The sequence below is a fragment of the Hyaena hyaena genome, unplaced genomic scaffold (genome assembly GCF_003009895.1).
Source record: "Hyaena hyaena isolate Hyena2069 unplaced genomic scaffold, ASM300989v1 scaffold_817, whole genome shotgun sequence".
Classification (NCBI taxonomy): Eukaryota; Metazoa; Chordata; class Mammalia; order Carnivora; family Hyaenidae; genus Hyaena; species Hyaena hyaena.
Genome location: NW_024081450.1, coordinates 293,113 through 310,566, shown reverse-complemented (window position 1 = coordinate 310,566; position 17,454 = coordinate 293,113). Strand labels below are relative to the sequence as shown.

The 17,454-nt window shown below is 39.8% G+C and overlaps 1 protein-coding gene across 4 annotated transcripts in view; it reads left to right on the top strand.

The window, feature by feature from the left end:
• The window catches only part of FMNL2 (formin like 2), a 319,145-nt gene that overhangs the window by 253,244 nt on the left and 48,447 nt on the right, over positions 1 to 17,454 (top strand). For all 4 annotated transcript variants that reach the window (XM_039219406.1, XM_039219404.1, XM_039219407.1 and 1 more), the window contains exons 8-9: positions 3,030 to 3,106; positions 4,780 to 4,873. In XM_039219406.1, coding sequence (XP_039075337.1) covers positions 3,030 to 3,106; positions 4,780 to 4,873 — 171 coding nt within the window. The remainder of the gene's footprint in view (positions 1 to 3,029; positions 3,107 to 4,779; positions 4,874 to 17,454) is intronic.

Genomic DNA, 17,454 nt, shown 5'->3' with positions numbered 1-17,454 from the left:
GAAGTTACAATTACTGTCAATCGGGTTTAGTGGTTCTTAATCTTGATAAGAAGCACCTGGAGGATTCTTGTTACAAGGGCAGATTCTTCCTGCAGGTGGTGATGATGCCGGTATCCCCAACATGACAGGGAGAGAGACAGCTTAACTGTGAGTTGGATTAACTTTCACAGCAAAGTGGAATTTGGCCCCTGGATAGGGTCTCAGTTAGATGAGTGGAACCAGGGGGTAAGAATCAGAAAACATAATTCACATATAAAAACAGGATTTGATATCCATAGGTAGGGATGCTAATGGTGGGTCCAGGCAGAGGTGGAAAGTAAATGTGTAGGTAGATGGTATTAGAATTCAAACCTAACATAAGAAGGGACAAGCATTTTTCTGTCAGTCAGTAATTTTTGAGCATTGCTGGATAGACCCTTCTCTGGGCAGAGGGAATAAATGCCCCAGGGAACCTACTTTCTAAGGAAAGGGTGACAGGAGATAAATGGTAAAACATGCAGTGTTTGAGATAATAAAGATGATGAGCTCACACAGAGTGCTTCCTAAGAGGACCAGTGCTTTTAAGCCTAGTACTTAATTTAAGCTCGTAATAGTCCTGTGAGATTGGTAATACTACTCTCCCCCATTTTACTGATGAAGAAACTGAGGCATAGAGAAATTAAGCTTTACTTAATTAGCCAGCAAGTGGTGGAGTCTGATTTAAATCCAGGAAAACGGACTCCAGGGAACTGTTACTAATGCTGTAGAAAAAGTAGGCAGGAAATAGGAATGGGAAGTGATGAAAATGTGTGTTCAGTATTAATTAGGCCAACTGGGAAAGTGTCCCGGAGAAGTAGCACTTTTTCATAGTAGCAATTTGAACGAGGAAACAAGGTAAGAGATTTTAGGGCAAGAAGATTCTAGGTAGAAAAAAGGGTGAGTGCAAAAGCCATGGGGCAGGAATAAGTCTGATGTGAAGTCCAAGAAGGAGGCTGGGTTGGCCTGATTAGAATACGCAAGAAGAAGAGACGGAGATGAAATCTGAAGTTAACATGGGGTCCTGACTGTAGAGGGCTTTATTAAAAGCCAGTGAAAGGATACTGGCTTTACTGTGAGTGGAAAGCTGTTGAACAATTCTGAGGGAAAATGTGATGTGATCTGATACTTGATTTTAGCATGACATTCTAGCTTCTGTGTTTAGGATTGACCTTGGAGGGGCAAAAGCAAAAGGAGGTAGATCGTTTAGAGGGCTGCTGCATTAATTTTAGTTGAGTGTTGATAGTGGTATGGGCCAGGATCAAAGGAGCAGAGATGATGACGGGGGGCAGGATTCTGTTTTTCTTTTCATGGTAAAGGCAACTTGGATATGCGGTGAGGAGAGGAGGGTGGCTCCGAGGTGTTTGTCTTGGGCCCCTGTACAATGGAGTTGCCATCTACTACAGTGAGGAAGGCTGCAGCCTGAGCAGATTCGGGAGACCAGATTAAGAGTGAAGTTTTAGGGATGTCACTTTGTAGTCATCCAGGGGCACCTGGGTGGCTCAGTTGGTTAGGCGTCCAACTTCAGCTCAGGTCATGATCTCACGGTTCTTGGGTTCAAGCCCCATGTTGGGCTCTATGCTGACAGCTCAGAACCTGAAGCCTGCTTCTCATTCTGTCTCTTTCTCTCTGTGCCCTTCCCCCAGTCAGGCTCTGTATCTCAAAAAATAAATAAATAAATAAACATTGAAAAAAAATTGTTTTAAATGATGTCTGTAGTCCTCCAAATAGAGATCTTAAGTAAGGGGTTGGATTTGCCAATCTGAAATTCAAGGCAGAGATCTGAGCTGGAGTTAAAAATTGGGAATTAATAGATGGCGTATAAAGCCAGCGGAGTGCATGAGATCAACAGAGAAGCAAAAAGAGCCAAAATATGAACCCTGAGGCATTCTGTTTAACTGTCAGAGACCTGAGGAAAAGTAGAGAGACTGAGAAGTAGACAGGGAGGGAGGAGCCAAGTACCGGAAGTGTTTGAAGGAGAAGAGAGTGCTCAGCTGTGACGAGTGTTGCTGCTCTGTCAGGATGTGCGGTGAGACTTGGCCATGCACTTAGCAAAGTGTGGGTCACTTTGGCATTTTTGGGATGAACAGATTGATTGGAGAGGTGGGGATGATACACCTGATTAAAGTGACTGCAGTGCGCCTGGGTGGCTCAGTCAATTAAGTATCTGACTTAGGCTCAGGTCATGATCTTGCAATTCGTGGGTTCCAGCCCCACATTGGGCTCCACACTGACAACGCAGAGCCTGCTTGGGGTTCTCTTTCTCTCCCTCTCTCTCCCTTCTCCCCTCAAAATAAATATGTAAACACTTAAAAAAAAAAAAGCGATTGCAAGAAACAGGAGGAGGAGACTGTGAGTGCTTCGAGTTTTGCTGTAGACATTAGTGGAGAAACAAGGTAGTAGGTGGACACAGGTTGTAGGGTCAAGAGGGATTTTCCTGTTTTTACTGTTTAAGTTGAGTTTTTATGCTAATGACTCAGGGAGAGATACTGAGGGCTGGGAGAATTGCTGGAGCCTAGGATGTTCTTCAGCTGGTGGGTGGGAAGGGGATCAAAGACTCAAGTGGAGGGAGTGGCCTTGGTTTGGAGCCCAGGAGGGTTCCTCTTCAGGAAGAGAGGAGGAGGTAAGTGTGTGTCTGTGGGCGGATTGATACTGGGCTGGGAGCTTTTAGAAGATTTGGGTTTTTTTTTTTTTGATGGTTTATATTTTCTCTGTGTAATTAGAAATAAAGTCACGAACTGAGAGTCAGCGTGGAGGAGAAGGAATAATTCCTCAAATCAGAATCAAGAGTGATTCTGGAGCCTGTTGTTGAACTTGTTACTTCTTTAATAAATGATTGCTAAAATTTTCATAAATACGTTCAGGCACTGATGTGCTAGAGACATAAATGCATTTGTCAATGCTATAAAGTACCTTAGGTAGAATTTTCAAGTTCTTTTTCCTTTTATTATTTTTAAATCAACGTGGACAGTCCCCTAAGCTGACCCTAATGCTCTGTTTCACATTAATTTCAGTATGGTTTCAACATGGTCATGTCCCATCCACATGCTGTCAATGAGATTGCACTGAGCTTGAACAACAAGAATCCAAGGTAAGCTTAGTTTGTCATTGTTTGGGTATAAATCTACCTACAGAAAGCAGAGAGCTAGTCAACACTTAGCCAAGTTAGAGTTTGGAAACTTTCAAATGTACCTCTTTGGATTAAGATTGCCAGTGGACTCATTGGTTGTGTAGAATTTTCTTCTCAGCAGAGTTACAGTTTTACATGGGGTGGAGTTGAGCAGCTGGGGAAAACATTACCCCTTCACTGTTTTCTTCAAGCTTTCACTTCTTTCCAGGCCTGGTTTTTAGCATCCTTACAAATTTTGCCAGATTTGGTGGAGAGCATGAGTTTGCCAGGTTGTTAGGACTGGGGCCAGGAGAGTCTTGATACATACTTAGCTACACCACTTACTGCTGACAGCTAACTACATCCATTATTCCTTGTCCACACTTTAGTTGCAACCTTTGCATAGGTAATTTTTATTACCAAACAAAAAAAGAAACACAAAACAAAAATAACTGTGCACATGGATTGCTTCTTCTTCTCACTTGCCTCTAAAGGCCAGTGCTGTATTATTCACACCACACATTATCTCTAGAAGCCAGTCTTCACCAGTTTATTTTAGTTACTGTAATGTGTTTTCCATTTTGGCGAGGGATCCTGCATTTCACAAGTCTTCCTCCCTTCACCAGATACCTCTGCATAGACAGTATATTGAAACACTGGTTAATGCAACTAAAAAATCTGATTTCAAATGAGATCCTTTTTGATACAGAATGAAATGCAAACTGTAAAGTCCTACTTTAAATGTTTAATATTCTTTCAGACTGAATAGTTTTTGCAACTTTGTGATTGTTTCCTTAGTTTACTAGGAAATCTGGGTATACTTCTTTGTTCTTAAAACAGTTGTCTTGTGGATTATCAGGCCAATCGTTATTTAGAGGTTGGCAATAGCTTTTTCCCGGAAAAAAAAAAAAAAACCTGAAGTGATCTTATTCTGAAAAAACAATGCTTTTCTTGACGTTGTATTTGACAACTAGAGACTGTATTGCCGAGGATTTCCTTCTAAAAATATTTCAGACGGCGTTTTATTTTCTCTTCTTGAGTCAGAGAAAATATTCTTGTATGAGCACTGCTATAATCCAACTCCTTTCAGATCTCCTGCATATAAAGAAGTGATGATGGAAACTTGCCTTGTCATAGGGGATCTTTATAGTAACATCTGTGAATTAGCAGATTTGAAATATAGGACATGAATTTCAGTAGATTTTGAATTTGGGGGTCAAATGTTATTTCTCTGACTGTAAAACCAGAGAAGATCTTTAACCAATGGGATATTTTCCTGAATATTCCCAAGTTCCCAGTTGTCTTTAGCTTACCAATAAAACTTTTTCAAACATATTGTACTGAGTCACCCACTGTTAGAAGCGAAGGACTAGTATTCCCAGAATGAATTTTCATTACTGAGTAATTTTAATTTGTAATTTTGGTAGCGGGAAACATTTCTTCCAACTTTGCTACCTCAGATAAATCACTTACATAGAAGTTAGTAAAGGTTTAAAAATGTACTTTAATATAAATATACCTGAGTAGCTATGTAAGAAACTTACATGAACAAATTATTTGATTATCATAGACATTTTGTAAGGAAAGGAGAGCTGATTCACCATGTTACCTTGACTGATTTTTTTTTTCTTGCTTGTTTCTTCGTGTTTCCATAGAACAAAAGCCCTTGTTCTAGAACTATTGGCAGCTGTTTGTCTTGTCAGAGGCGGGCATGAAATCATTTTATCAGCATTTGACAACTTTAAGGAGGTAGGATACTTTGTAGTTTGCTCACACAAACATGTTTGGACACCTTTGAACAGAATGATTTACATTTTCTGTGTGTATGTTTTAGTGAGATATAATTGCATGTATTAGTGTCAGGTGTACAGTATTTGTATATGTTGCGAAGTCATCAGCCTAGTAAGTTAGTTAACATCCATCACCATGTTTTACCTTTTTATTTATTCTGGGGCCTACAGGGTAGACTAGTTAATTTTCTAAGACGTCACTGAGGAAGAAGTAGTGAACTTAGTCTAAATATCTTAAATGGATACATGAAGCTTTCTTTGATGTCACATTTCCAAGAAAAGTTAAAAACTATTTGCAGGATCCATTTCCCTTTGGAGAACATGGAATTGCCAGTTTGAAAACAGTTTGCAAACATGTTTTGTTAGACGTCTGTGGTTTTCATTATGGTTGATGCTTGAGCGTCCACCATGTACATTTGACGAACTCTTCAGTCACAGCTACTTTCCCCAAATCGCTTACATTACCGTTGCTGTGCTGGATGCCATAAGAAACCTCTCAAATAAATACAGACACTGATTTTAACAGTTTGTAGTCTTAACCAGGTGATCCTTTCCCAGGCAAGCAGTAAACCAGTGCACTTGCATGGTTGAAAATGGAAACTGAAAGGACCACAGAAGAAGAAACAATTACATACAGATAGCATGGTACCAAGGATTGTGGCCCATGGTATCAAGACATCATGACTGAAATGACCGCTAATTTCCCTTAGGGGTAGCATGCAGGGTTACATGGCCCCAAAGAATGCCTGTTTGCTCCCCTCTATGTGCCTAACATCTGAGGCTACTTTGAGTTGGGACATTACAAAAAGAAGTAAAGGCATTTGGAGCTCAGGGTTCAGTAGAGTCGTCAGCCAAACTCTGCCTTCTCCTGGCAGTCTTGTTTGATTCCAGTTCTTTTGGATTAGAATCAGATCTCACAGGGACTTGCAGACTCTCACTCATCTTTCTGGGGAGCCTCTGGAGTAGACCCCAGCTGGTATTTATTGAAGATCTACCATATGGCAGGGGCTGTGCCCAGGTCCACACATGTAATCACGTGGTTCTGTGAGACTATGTGAGATAAGTATTAATGTCTACATGTTCTAGGAGAATCAACTGAAATTCCAAATATAATTTGTTTGTCCATGGTCGCATAGCTACATGAGTGGCAGAGCCAGGACCAGGATTTGGTGCTCCTGATTCTGAACTTCCATTTCAAGTGGCATTTGGGCCCAGTTGTGCGTGAAACTCTTGGGGAAAATACTGAATTAGACAGGACCTCAGAGCCATTTCTGCCACCCTACTCTTAATTGGGCTTACTACCCCTGCTGCCATATGTTCTAGAGAGTGACCTATGGTGCTGTATGTGGGTTAGAAAGCTTCAAAGATGTCAAAAGGGACAACAGTCCTCCTGCCCGCTTATTTGTATAGTTTCCCTCCCTTCAGTCACTCACTGTTTTAAGATTTTTATATTAACCATTTTCTTAATGCCAGCTATGGACAGAATCAAATACTGTCTTTTTATCTCTTCAGCATCAGTGATAGTGAAAAAATTTCCAGGTTCTAAGAAAATGATGAGGAATAATAGTGAATCTTTAAATTCAAACTTAGGCTTCATAAACAAAGAGAGGCTTTAGAGATGAGAATGTATGAGTGCTGATCTGTGAATGTGTTTATATATCCTGTATTAGTACATAAAATTTATAAATAAGAGATATATGTTTGGGTGGACGGATCTAAAAAGAAAGTGAAACAGCATGCTATACTAATGTAACCCCCACATCTTTATCTTTGGGTCGTACTTGAACATATCACATCTAATTCCTTTCACTCTGGAAGCACTTACCATACAGTTATCATGACCCTTGTTATAATATGAGCAGTATCACAACTAGCTTCTGATTATATTGCAGGTCAAATGATGTCCTAAATTATAATTGTATACAATCAGTAATCATTAAAATCAGTAATTCATGAGATGGATGTTAATTTTGTTTCCTTTTAGGTAAAATAGAATTTCTTTCCTATGCATAATAGTACGTGGAGAATTGAGTCTTAGTGATCTGGTATCAGAATTGTATATGGTTTAGCCATTGAGGGCATTGTGTGTGCTTAGTCGAAAAAAAGTAATCTTACTAGATCTAATGGCTTAAGTAGTAATATAAACTAAATTAATTTTGACTTAGAATTTTAAAAGCTTTGACCAAAATCTACCTCATTTCTGTAATTACTTATATAAGTGGTGGTGTTTAAAATCTGATTCTCGTTGGACATCTCCTTGGATGGCATTTCCATCTTAAAGAAACAGTGCCATGTGGGAAGAAAAGGGACGAGAGTCGGGTAGTGTGTGTCCTCTTGGCATGCATTAACGTCAAGGTGGAGTCCGTGTCAAAAGAACATCAAGTCATTTATCTGTTCAGTCTAGGGTGAAAAAGCATATTTGTATTGATGCTTTTTTTTTTTTTTAATGTGATGCCATTGTCAACCCAGAATCTTTTTAAGTTTCTTTATTTTCTCCTATTTTATATGAGGGAATTTATTTTCTTATACATCATAGTTAAGCGTGTATTCTTTAATCATTTAAGCAAAACTGTCAGTGGAATCTTCTGGGTTTAGGGAGATGTGAGAGGCAGCTGTTGCTGATGAGAAAAAGTTGTACTTAGGTTCTCAGATGCTTGTGCAGATAGGGTTTGGATGACAGTAATCTGCATTGAGCTATTCATGGCAGAGAGAGTAGCATAGCAGGTAGTAGGTAGGATACTGGGGAGTAGGGCCAGCAAAGAGTCTTTACCTTCAAGAAGATTGTTTTTAAAGCTTTTTATCCCTGTTAGTAAGTTGGGATTCCATTCACCTCCTAAAGAAAAATGAAGGGATTTTCCCCTGTTTTCACCAGGACTGATGGAAGGTAGTGGTGGGGTTCAACATCGGAAATCAGTATCTTGTTTTGCAAATAAAGTAATTTGCAGTAGAGAAGCAAGTCCCTTTGGGCTTTGATCATTGTTAAGCATAGCCAAGCATACTGCCACAGTATGGTGTTAGATTCTAAGGGAAGTTTAAAGACCATGTGTCTTCAGTATGTAGCAGGATGTTTTTCCCTATCTACATCTTGAACCAACAAATCCATTCTGTCTTATTTGACCACCACAGATTAATTCAAATGTAAATTAAAAGAAGGTATCTTTTAGCTTTTGATGGACTTTTATGTATGATTCCTTAAATTTCTCACATTTCAATTGAAAGTCACAGTCTCAACAAGTGTGGTTTTCTGTTTTTGCAAAGAATTTCGCCACATGTCTGAAGTACATGCTTTAGGAAAAGAGGGAGCATTTCCAGTGTAATGATTTCTGATGGCAGGAAGAATATTAACTCAAGGCCTTGCTTTTGGTGGGTGTGGAGGTTGGGGCTAAGCCAAGTGTCACTGGGCAAGCGCATACATCACCTCGGTGTATCTGATGATAAATGAGTTCTTATACCAAGCATGGTTTACAACATATCTGAAAATGTAAGTGTAAGGAGTCCAGAAAGACTAACCCATTCAGTCAGCCATTGTACTCCTTGAATACCTTTCTCTTAATTTTTTTTTCCTAAATAAAAGGAATTAATACATTTGGTTTTGGTGTTGAAACATCTCCTTAGGAAAATTTGTGGTTCTGAAGTGAAGACCAGGAAGAGAACAAGGAGTCACTTTTTTTTTTTTTTTTTTTTTTTTGGCCTACAAGCTAATTTAGCCACGTACAGGGACGTATTACCATCTTGTCTGAATCGATACTTTCTTAGTTGCAGCGCAGTATATGTTTTTGAACAGTTGGGCTACCCCACAGGAAGGAAAAATATTTGGAAGCAAAGGTTGGTATTGCAACCAAAGGTTGCTCTGTTGGTATTTGCATTAGTTCAGGGTCTTGTTTGCAAGAACCAGAAACTGACTCTAACGTATAGGAGAAAAGGTTGATTGGAAAGATGTTGAGAAGGACACAGGGTTGACAAGGAGTCTAGAGAAACAGCCCTAGAAAACGGGCAAGCGTTTGTAAAATGTGGCTAGACTCAGGCTGTGTGCCCTTGAAGCCTAGCCACCATAAACAGTTCTTGAGGCTCTCATCATGCTTTTTCTTCTCTCCCAAATACCATGGACCATAGCTAGTGATCCACTAAGGTCATAAAAGTACACTTATGGGTAAGGACACGAACTAGCCCCACTTTAGAGTTATAAACGCTACTTAACCCAATATCCCTTGGGAAACTTGAGTTCTTCTACCTAGACCTTGCTCTCTCCAACTTTTCTTAGTCTATTTTTTTGCATTCTATTCTTTGATAAGTTTGACAAATGGCTTTTAAGAAAGCCTCTCCAAAAGTCTGGCAAAAAATGCTCCTATTTGAAATCCGAGGGAAAGATACTAAGGCACACAGGCTCTGCAATGGAGTAGCCTGCTATGATACTAGTAATAAAACTCTTGGAGGGCTTTGAGCTACCAGCTCCCCCAGACTGCTGGAAGGTGCACCTGGAATTCATCAGGATTCCAGAATGATTATAACTGTGTTCTCATCTGCTTCCAAAATGACAGCATCTGGCTTTAACAAATAAGCCTGAGGCCTGAGTTTGGTTATTAAAGGCCTAACTCCTTCCCACTTCTGCCCTTTCAGTGTAAAGAGGTGGAGCCTTGTGAAATGAGTCACTCAAGGCCACCAGCGCTCCTGTACACAACACTCTTGGCAGTAGCCATTATTTTTTTGGCCTTTTTCTAGAAGGCTTCTTAAGAAAGCTGATGTGGTTTAGCTACTGGGCACCGGAAAGCACTTGTGCTACACATTATTAACTTGATTTAAGAAAGCCTGTCAAGTTTTATTTACAATGGGCCAAATTGGGCAGGAAGGAGAGCAGACATGTTGGTGTGATTCCAACATCCTTCTGAGTTTAATCCCATCTAATCTAACCTCTTGAACATTTGAGAGTGTAGGATTATAAATTCAGCACAAGACCATCCAGATAACTCCTTCATTGGTAAAAATTTTCAACATGGAGGGAAGGGTACTTTGTTCCATCTCACCATGAACTGCAAGCAGTGTATTTTCTCAGACCCCAAACTGGGAGCTCCAGTTCTAAAGCATGCATGTATTTCACTGTATGAGGCCAGAGTTACACTAATCTGATTCACTGAGACTTGACTCTGGCCGGTTCATCTTCCAGGGACCAGGAAGCAGAGTCACAGCGATTATTCTTTTGAACTGTTTATTAACTCTTACAGCTAACTGCTTGTGTATAATAAATTACCCCCAACATAGTCTTATTATGCTCATGGATTCTGTGGATCAAGAGGTCAGACCAGGCCAGGTGGGGATGGGCCTCTTCAGGGAAGATCCCAGCTACTAGGGGTCGGAATTCATTTGCAGGCTTCTTCACTCCAGTATCTAGCTTCTGGGCTCTCATGACGCACAGGCTGAGCTCAGTAGAGCCTGTCAACCAGAGCGCCTCCATGTAGAACTCCTTGTGGCTGGAGCTTCTTAGAGCACGAGAGCTGTCTTCCAAGAGGAACTATCCAGGAAGGAACATCTAGAGATCAGCTATTCAAAATTTGGAAGTTGCAACACGTCTTCTGAGCTCGTGTCAGAGTCGTCAGTGTCGTTTCCACTACATTCTGTTGATGATAAGTGAGTCACGAAGGCCAACACAGATGCGAAGGGGAAACCATGACTTCACTTCTTGATGGTGGATTGTGAGGGTCACAGTGCAGAAGAACACGTGGGGTGGAGAGCCTGCTGTGATCATCTTTGGAAAATCCAGTTCACCTCAGTTACTTTTTAAAGAATTATCAATATATCTCTAGTTCCTCTTCTGTTTTCTTTTTCTCCTTCTCTCAACTCAATACTTGGTTTCTCCTCAGGACTGGAAGCTTTATAAACTTCATTGGAGTTAGGAAGGATGGTTATGTTTCTTTTAAGCCAGTTTACTATGGTCAGACCATATTTTGAGAACCTTTATAGAGGAGAAAGGAGCCATTTACAGAGGATTTCTGAGCCTCTGGTAATGAACTAGTTATTTCTTTATCATCTATGTCTTTATCATCTTCTAAGGAAGTGAAGGCTAGTCTCCTGTTGATCATTAAGGGATGAGTCATGCTAACTTACTGGAAAATATTTTCATGAATATTTGAGTGCCCCTTTGTGTCAGATCCATTGATAAACACTGGCCATAAGAAAATGAGTAAGACATGGCCCTATCCTTAAGAGGGAGCATCCCAGTCCAATTAACAAAACAGAATAAATATTTTTGACAGTTAAAGTGCTAGACTTTCTGAAGGTAAGTGTCAGATACTTTGCATGAGGAATAACAGCTAACCAAGAGGAGGTGGAGGAAGGAGGGCAGATGCAGTGGGAATTCCCAGGGGAGGCTTCCTATTGAAAAAGGCACCTGGCTGAATTTAGGATGAATAAGAATAAACCAGGTATATTAGTTTCTTATCACTGCTGTAATAAATTGCCACAAACGTAGTGGCATCAATTGATTGCAAATCAAACACTTAAATTAAGCTAAGCCTTTACTAGATTGGTGGGTTTATAACAATGCTTAGACTCATTTTACACATCTGATCAACAATGCTAAGTATAACAGTAACTTAAGTTATTTCTTTATCCTGTAGTTCTGTTGGTCAGATGTGTAAAATGAGTCTATAGAGTGACGTTGCTTTGAGTAATCCATTTGCTTACCCTTTCCGTTTCTAGAAGCTGCATATATTCCTTGGCTCATGGCCTTTTCTGACTCTGATCCTCTGACCTCCTTCCTTTAGTGACCATTGTGATTACATCTACTCAGATAATCCAGGATAATCTTCCCATCTCAGAATCTTTATCTTAATCATACCTGCAGAGTCCCTTGTATACGTAAGGTAAATATTTACAAGTACTAGAGATTAGGATATGGACATCTTTGTGAAGGACATTATTCAGCCTACTATGCCAGGTAAAGCTGTTCTTTTATACAGAGAAGGTAGCATCCTAACAAAGCTTCAAAGACTGTAATTGTAGTTTACTGTACTCTACATTCTTAAAGGGTGAGGGTGTGGGGAAGACAAAAGGTGGGATACAAAGTTAGGAGCAGATCAGGGAAGACTGCATTGCTTATTCCAAAGCCTTCATATTGCCCTGTAGCCTAAGGAAGCAAGAAGTAGTGGTAGGAAATGTGTTCTCCAAGTATTTGCTGTTTAGATCTGCTCTTTCAGTAAAAACAAAACAAAAACAAAAAACAATTATATTTTGCTGCGTGAGTCCATTGGCAGTGGGCTTAGCATGAGGTCACTTTGACAGAACAGGGTTAGAGTTTGAGATTTGTTTTAGAGATTTCACCATTCATATTTCTCATTCCTTGGGCCTTTGCTATATTCATTTACTCCTAATATCTACAGGACTTTCCTTTGCTGTGGGCCTGAGGGAACTAAAGAACAAAAGTACAAGAAGGTAGTGACATGTGGGGACAGAGGAGATTATCGTGGTATCTGGGAGCCTTTGTAGAGATGCTTTGCTTTTCAACCTTTATAATTAGACCCTCCCCTCTTTCCACAAGCCTGAGTGCAATTTACCCAACAGGGAGCCTCATGTTCTATTTCATTCATAGCAGCCACCTTTTAAAAAAAAAAAAAAAAAACATGATGTTGCCTCCTTTTTGTTTTTATTCATGTAAAAATCCCACTTCTAAAATCTGGGCCCTTTGCCAACTGTAAAAATCATAGGCCTATGTGTCCCCCTTGCATATTCTGGGAAGATATCAATGAAAGACCTCAGGGAAAAGCCAGTGAGAACTGCATGTTATTTCCAGACCCCATAGGATCTGCACTGGTGGCTGATCCCTGAACATGGCACTTTCACTTGAGAAGTGTTTCTTTGACCTTTCAGGGTTGTTAGTGTTGTAAGGTACGTATGGATGGAATGAAGTACTCTGTTGCGAGTTGATGGGAGAGTTGGAATCAGATGTCTTACATTTCTGACATCATCATCACCAGCTCCTCAAACCATTAGAATGGGGAGTTTTTAGTTCCCATTCTGGCATTTGCTTCTGCAGAATAATGTTCAAGTCTATTTTAGGGGCACCTAGGTTGCTTTTTCCTGTGTAAAAGAACACCTCCCTTTTTCTTCCTCACTCCACCCTGACTTGTATAACAAGGAGGTTTTTTTTTCTGTATCTTGTACCTAAGAATGCTTTCATACTCTGTTTGTCCTAGCTGCTTTTAAAAGCACGTTTATATTAAGTCAAAATAGAATTGTTTTAAAATGTCAAATCTGGATTATAGGTTATTTTTAGTGGTCATTAAGTTCAATGCTAAGCAGTGGCTAAGCCCTAGACCCAGGGCTATGTTAACCACCTTATTAACTAGGCTGCTAGGTTTACATAGAATTGTTAAAAACAATTATGAAAATGCTATGCTAGATATGTTAACCAGGAAAAGGATAAATCATATATATTTGCGTTATGTATACATGTATGTGTGTATGTTATATGCATGTGTGTATTATGAGTAACTGCATAAAGATATATTTGTGTAAAGTAACAGGCCCTAAAAGGAAACAAATGAGGGGTTTGGAGTAGCTTTGATTTTTCTGTGTGTGTGTGTGTGTGTGTGTGTGTGTGTTTATTTCTGTTGCTTGTAGTGTTTGGCAAGTAACATGCCTCATGTGGCTAAATGTCCCTAATGTGTAGGGATAGATTTTTCCTTCTAGTAGTGTTTTTAAATTAAAAAAAAAATTTTTTTTTAGGTTTGTTTATTTTGAGAGAGAAAGTGTAAACACGGGAGCCACAGAAAGAGAGAGAGGGAGAGAATCCCAAGCAGGCTCCACGTTGCCAGTGTAGAGACTGATGTGGGACTTGATCTCATGAATCGTGAGATCCTGAGCTGAAATCAAGAGTCTGATGCTTAACCGCCTGAGCCACCGAGGTGCCCCCCTTCTAGTTGTGTTTTATATGACTAGCTTTCTTTTGTCTTTTCTAAAGAGACCGGTTATCTTTTGTGTAATACTTCTATAAAAATAATGACAATCAAAATTCTTTGGAACTTTTAGAAAGTTGTTGAGTAAATATACTTTTTTACTATGGGAAAAAAAACCACTATGATAAGATCAGGAGAGTTTGACAGAAAATAAAATACCTGATTTTGTTCCACAGAAGTTTCTGTTGCCTTGAGAAAGACAGGGTTGACTTTAGTAGATAGTTAGGGACTAAATATGCTAAGGTAAACAATAAGAGGCCAGTAATTCAGAACTTTATACGGATTGTGCTGATAGTTTTCATTCCCTATTTAAACTAGTTCTAGGTGTTCCTGCCATGAATATGCTTATTGAGCTTGACTTCCTGTGTGAGTCAAGCTCAGATTTCATTTGAAATTTAAATATTTGTAAAACTTGAGCACCTTTTAAAATGTATTTGGGCTCCATAGTTACTCCATAAGGGTTTTATTTGGTTGGTTTCTTTTAAACTAATAAACAATCATCTTCAGAAAGAAAGCATGAGCAGAGTTCATGAATCTATTCCATTTTATTCCATGTTGTAAACAGCCAGAAGATTTGTCATGTGTACAAAAAAGGGCATGTACATATATAGAAATACGAAGGCTACCATTTATTGTTTGCTGAGTACCGACAGGCTACTATATATTACTTCAGTAGGGTCCGCCCTATGAAGTAGGGATAAAGAACAAGAGATTTAGAGTAAATAGACCTACTGACCTACTTTAGTAAGTGGCAGCTTTGGGATTTTTATCCAGATCCATTGACCTACAAGGCTCAGTCAATCTTACAGAACATGTCATCATACACTATACACTTTGTACACATGTTTACACAACACCCTCAGTTTTCTACTACAAAGCAAACCTAATTGGAGTAGTTATAGATTGAGCAGGTTATCAGAGTATTTTTAGTTATTAGTAAAATTCAGGACTCCCTGGGCTATTTGTATGGGGCCTGAAAAGAGAGTATTGGTCTTGAGCAGCATTATAAAGGAAGGAGGAGATGTGTTTGGTGGGTGGAGGGAATTCTGGGAACAGACGGAGAAAACAGTTTGGGGTCCTGGAGCAGGTAGGTCAAGATAATTGTGCTGCAAGGCAAGGAGCCATGTCTGTGACCAGGGGCCATGATACAGAATAAAGCATGGCCAGTCACAGGCATGGCAGCTTCTGAGGTGGGAAGAGTGGAGAGATTTGAAACCTGTGAAAGAACCTTCACTGGAAGATAAAGTAGGAAGGAAAAAAAAAAAGGGAAAGAGAAGCAGCTGATAGTTATAAAGCACTTGATAGTTTATAGTGTCTTTATATCTGTTCTGTTTGATTCTGTGGAAATCTGAGAAAGGGCATTTTAGGTAATTCTGATAAATCTTAAGAGTACCGATTTTCTGCATGAAGTATGTGAAAGGGGAGATGCTGGCGTTTGGAGGGTAAGTAGTTCAGGGCCCTGGATCAAGTTTGTGGCATGACAATGGATATGAAGCCACAAAATCAGGACAGGATAATCCATTGAATTTGGGGACAGACATAAGAGGAGAATGAACATCTATTCAAATTATATATATTAAATTTAGAACAAAGTAGCATAGCCACAGTAAACAGTTATCTGGGATTTTTTTTTCCCCCGGAGAAGAAGACAGGCTTGGTTTTTATTAAATTCATTCTCTTAGTGATGGTAAAATGTCCAATGTCCAATTCTTGATTCTGAACTAAAGATGATGAATGAGAGAACAAGTTTAAACAGAGGCAGTGGGGAGTATGTGTGTGTGTGTGTGTGCGTGTGTGCGTGTGTGTGTGTATAATCCAGAGAAGGGGATTATAACTAAGGAGATGAATTCCATGGGCCCTCAACCTAGAGGCGTAAGGAGGCCAGGCTAGAATGCGCTGGAAGGGTGCTTGGAAGAGACCAACACAGGGCACAAAGGACAATCAAGAGAGTTAGAATATACCTGGTGGGTCTGGTATCTTGTGCAAATTCCTGTTTCAGATGACAGGTTAGTCCCATGGTCTCTATATCCCTTTCAATTCTGCAGTTTCCTATATCTATATAAAATTTGGTTTGTGCATGCCTATGTGTATGGTATGTATCATGCATATATGTTCAAGTGGTTCTGTCAGAGAAAAGTTAAATGCTTCTTGTATTACAGATATGAAAACAAAGTACCCAGATAAATGTTTGGTACATAAAGTTACAAGCAAGAACAAATATAACGTGTCTAAGGGCAGTTGGTAGGACAGAAACAAGCTTAAAATAAAAATAGAGTCCTGTGATTTTAGACTACACTGGATTGATAGTCCCTTGTCCCCTTTATAACCACCTGGGAATGGCTGTTTCAGTTTCTAAACCCAAGTGTCATTAAAAAAATCTGTAGTGTGTCAGAGGAACTTGCTGCTTCCCTAACCAGAAAGTGAACTACATATACTTGGGGCGCATGGTACCTGCTGCTCGTAAGGGTCTGTGAAAGCATCACTTTTCTTGGGCAGTGTTTTTTTAAGACAGAGCTTTTGAGCCATGATTCAGACTTTTCATTTACTGGCTCCTCCCTCACCCCCGGACTCTGTTCTGCTTACTGTTCCTGCAGCCATTCCTTATTCCCTTCACTGTAGTGGTGTGTGTGGCTCCTGCCCAGTTCTTTCATTCTTTATATCAATCTGCCAAGGATATATAGTCATGCTTAGTTTTCATTCACAACAATTGCCTCAAACACACTCAGAAGAAAATGGCCCGGCGGTTCCTGATTGCGGTCCAATAATCACTGTCAGTCACCCTTCATCGTGAAGTTGAGCTCTCTGACGGAATTTCCCCCCCAGCTTTGCGTCACTGGAGAGTGGAAGTGGCCAATTATAGTAACATGAGCTATAGCCCTGTTTAGTTTCAGCAGTTTGGTTTTGGCCATGGAAAATAAGGGCTCCTTCCCTACCAGTGTACCAGCAACACATGTGATATCCCGGGTTTACTGGTATACCGCTAAGAACAACACTGAATTTTCCATTTTGAAGTATTTTCCAGGAATTAGGTGTAAAACTAGGAAGTAGTGTATTCTGTGCGGTATTTATCATGGACATGATTAATGCATTGTTAAAAGATGATCTTTTTGTTGATTATGTGGTATTTTAATGTGTCATGTTTTCTAGTGCAAATCTGTTTACTTGAGTAGGCTGACTGAGTTTAATTGTCCCTGAATTTTGGAGAGTGCATGCCCTATAGACCATGTGGAAGAGAATGGTTTCATCTCTCTCATATTCTTGCTCAGAATCCAACGTTCACTTGGCTTTGGGAGACGAATATCTAGCTTTGTAATGAGCCTCTATGCGATAGAGGTAGGCACATCCCAGAGACAGTGGCGAATGGTCAGGGATCCACTGCTTTCTAACCTATCTAATGCCAGAGATTGTACCTGTCCTTGTGTAACATAAGAACTGAAGTCTTTTTTTTCCTTTTTAAAATCTTTTTTCTACCTTGTAAACTGGTGGAAGGTTTTTTGCTATATAGGGAAATATGCCCTGTCTGAAAAATGTGACTTGATCTTTATGGAGAGATGGCAGATGTTGTAGTCCTTTGGGGTGATAGACTCCCCGA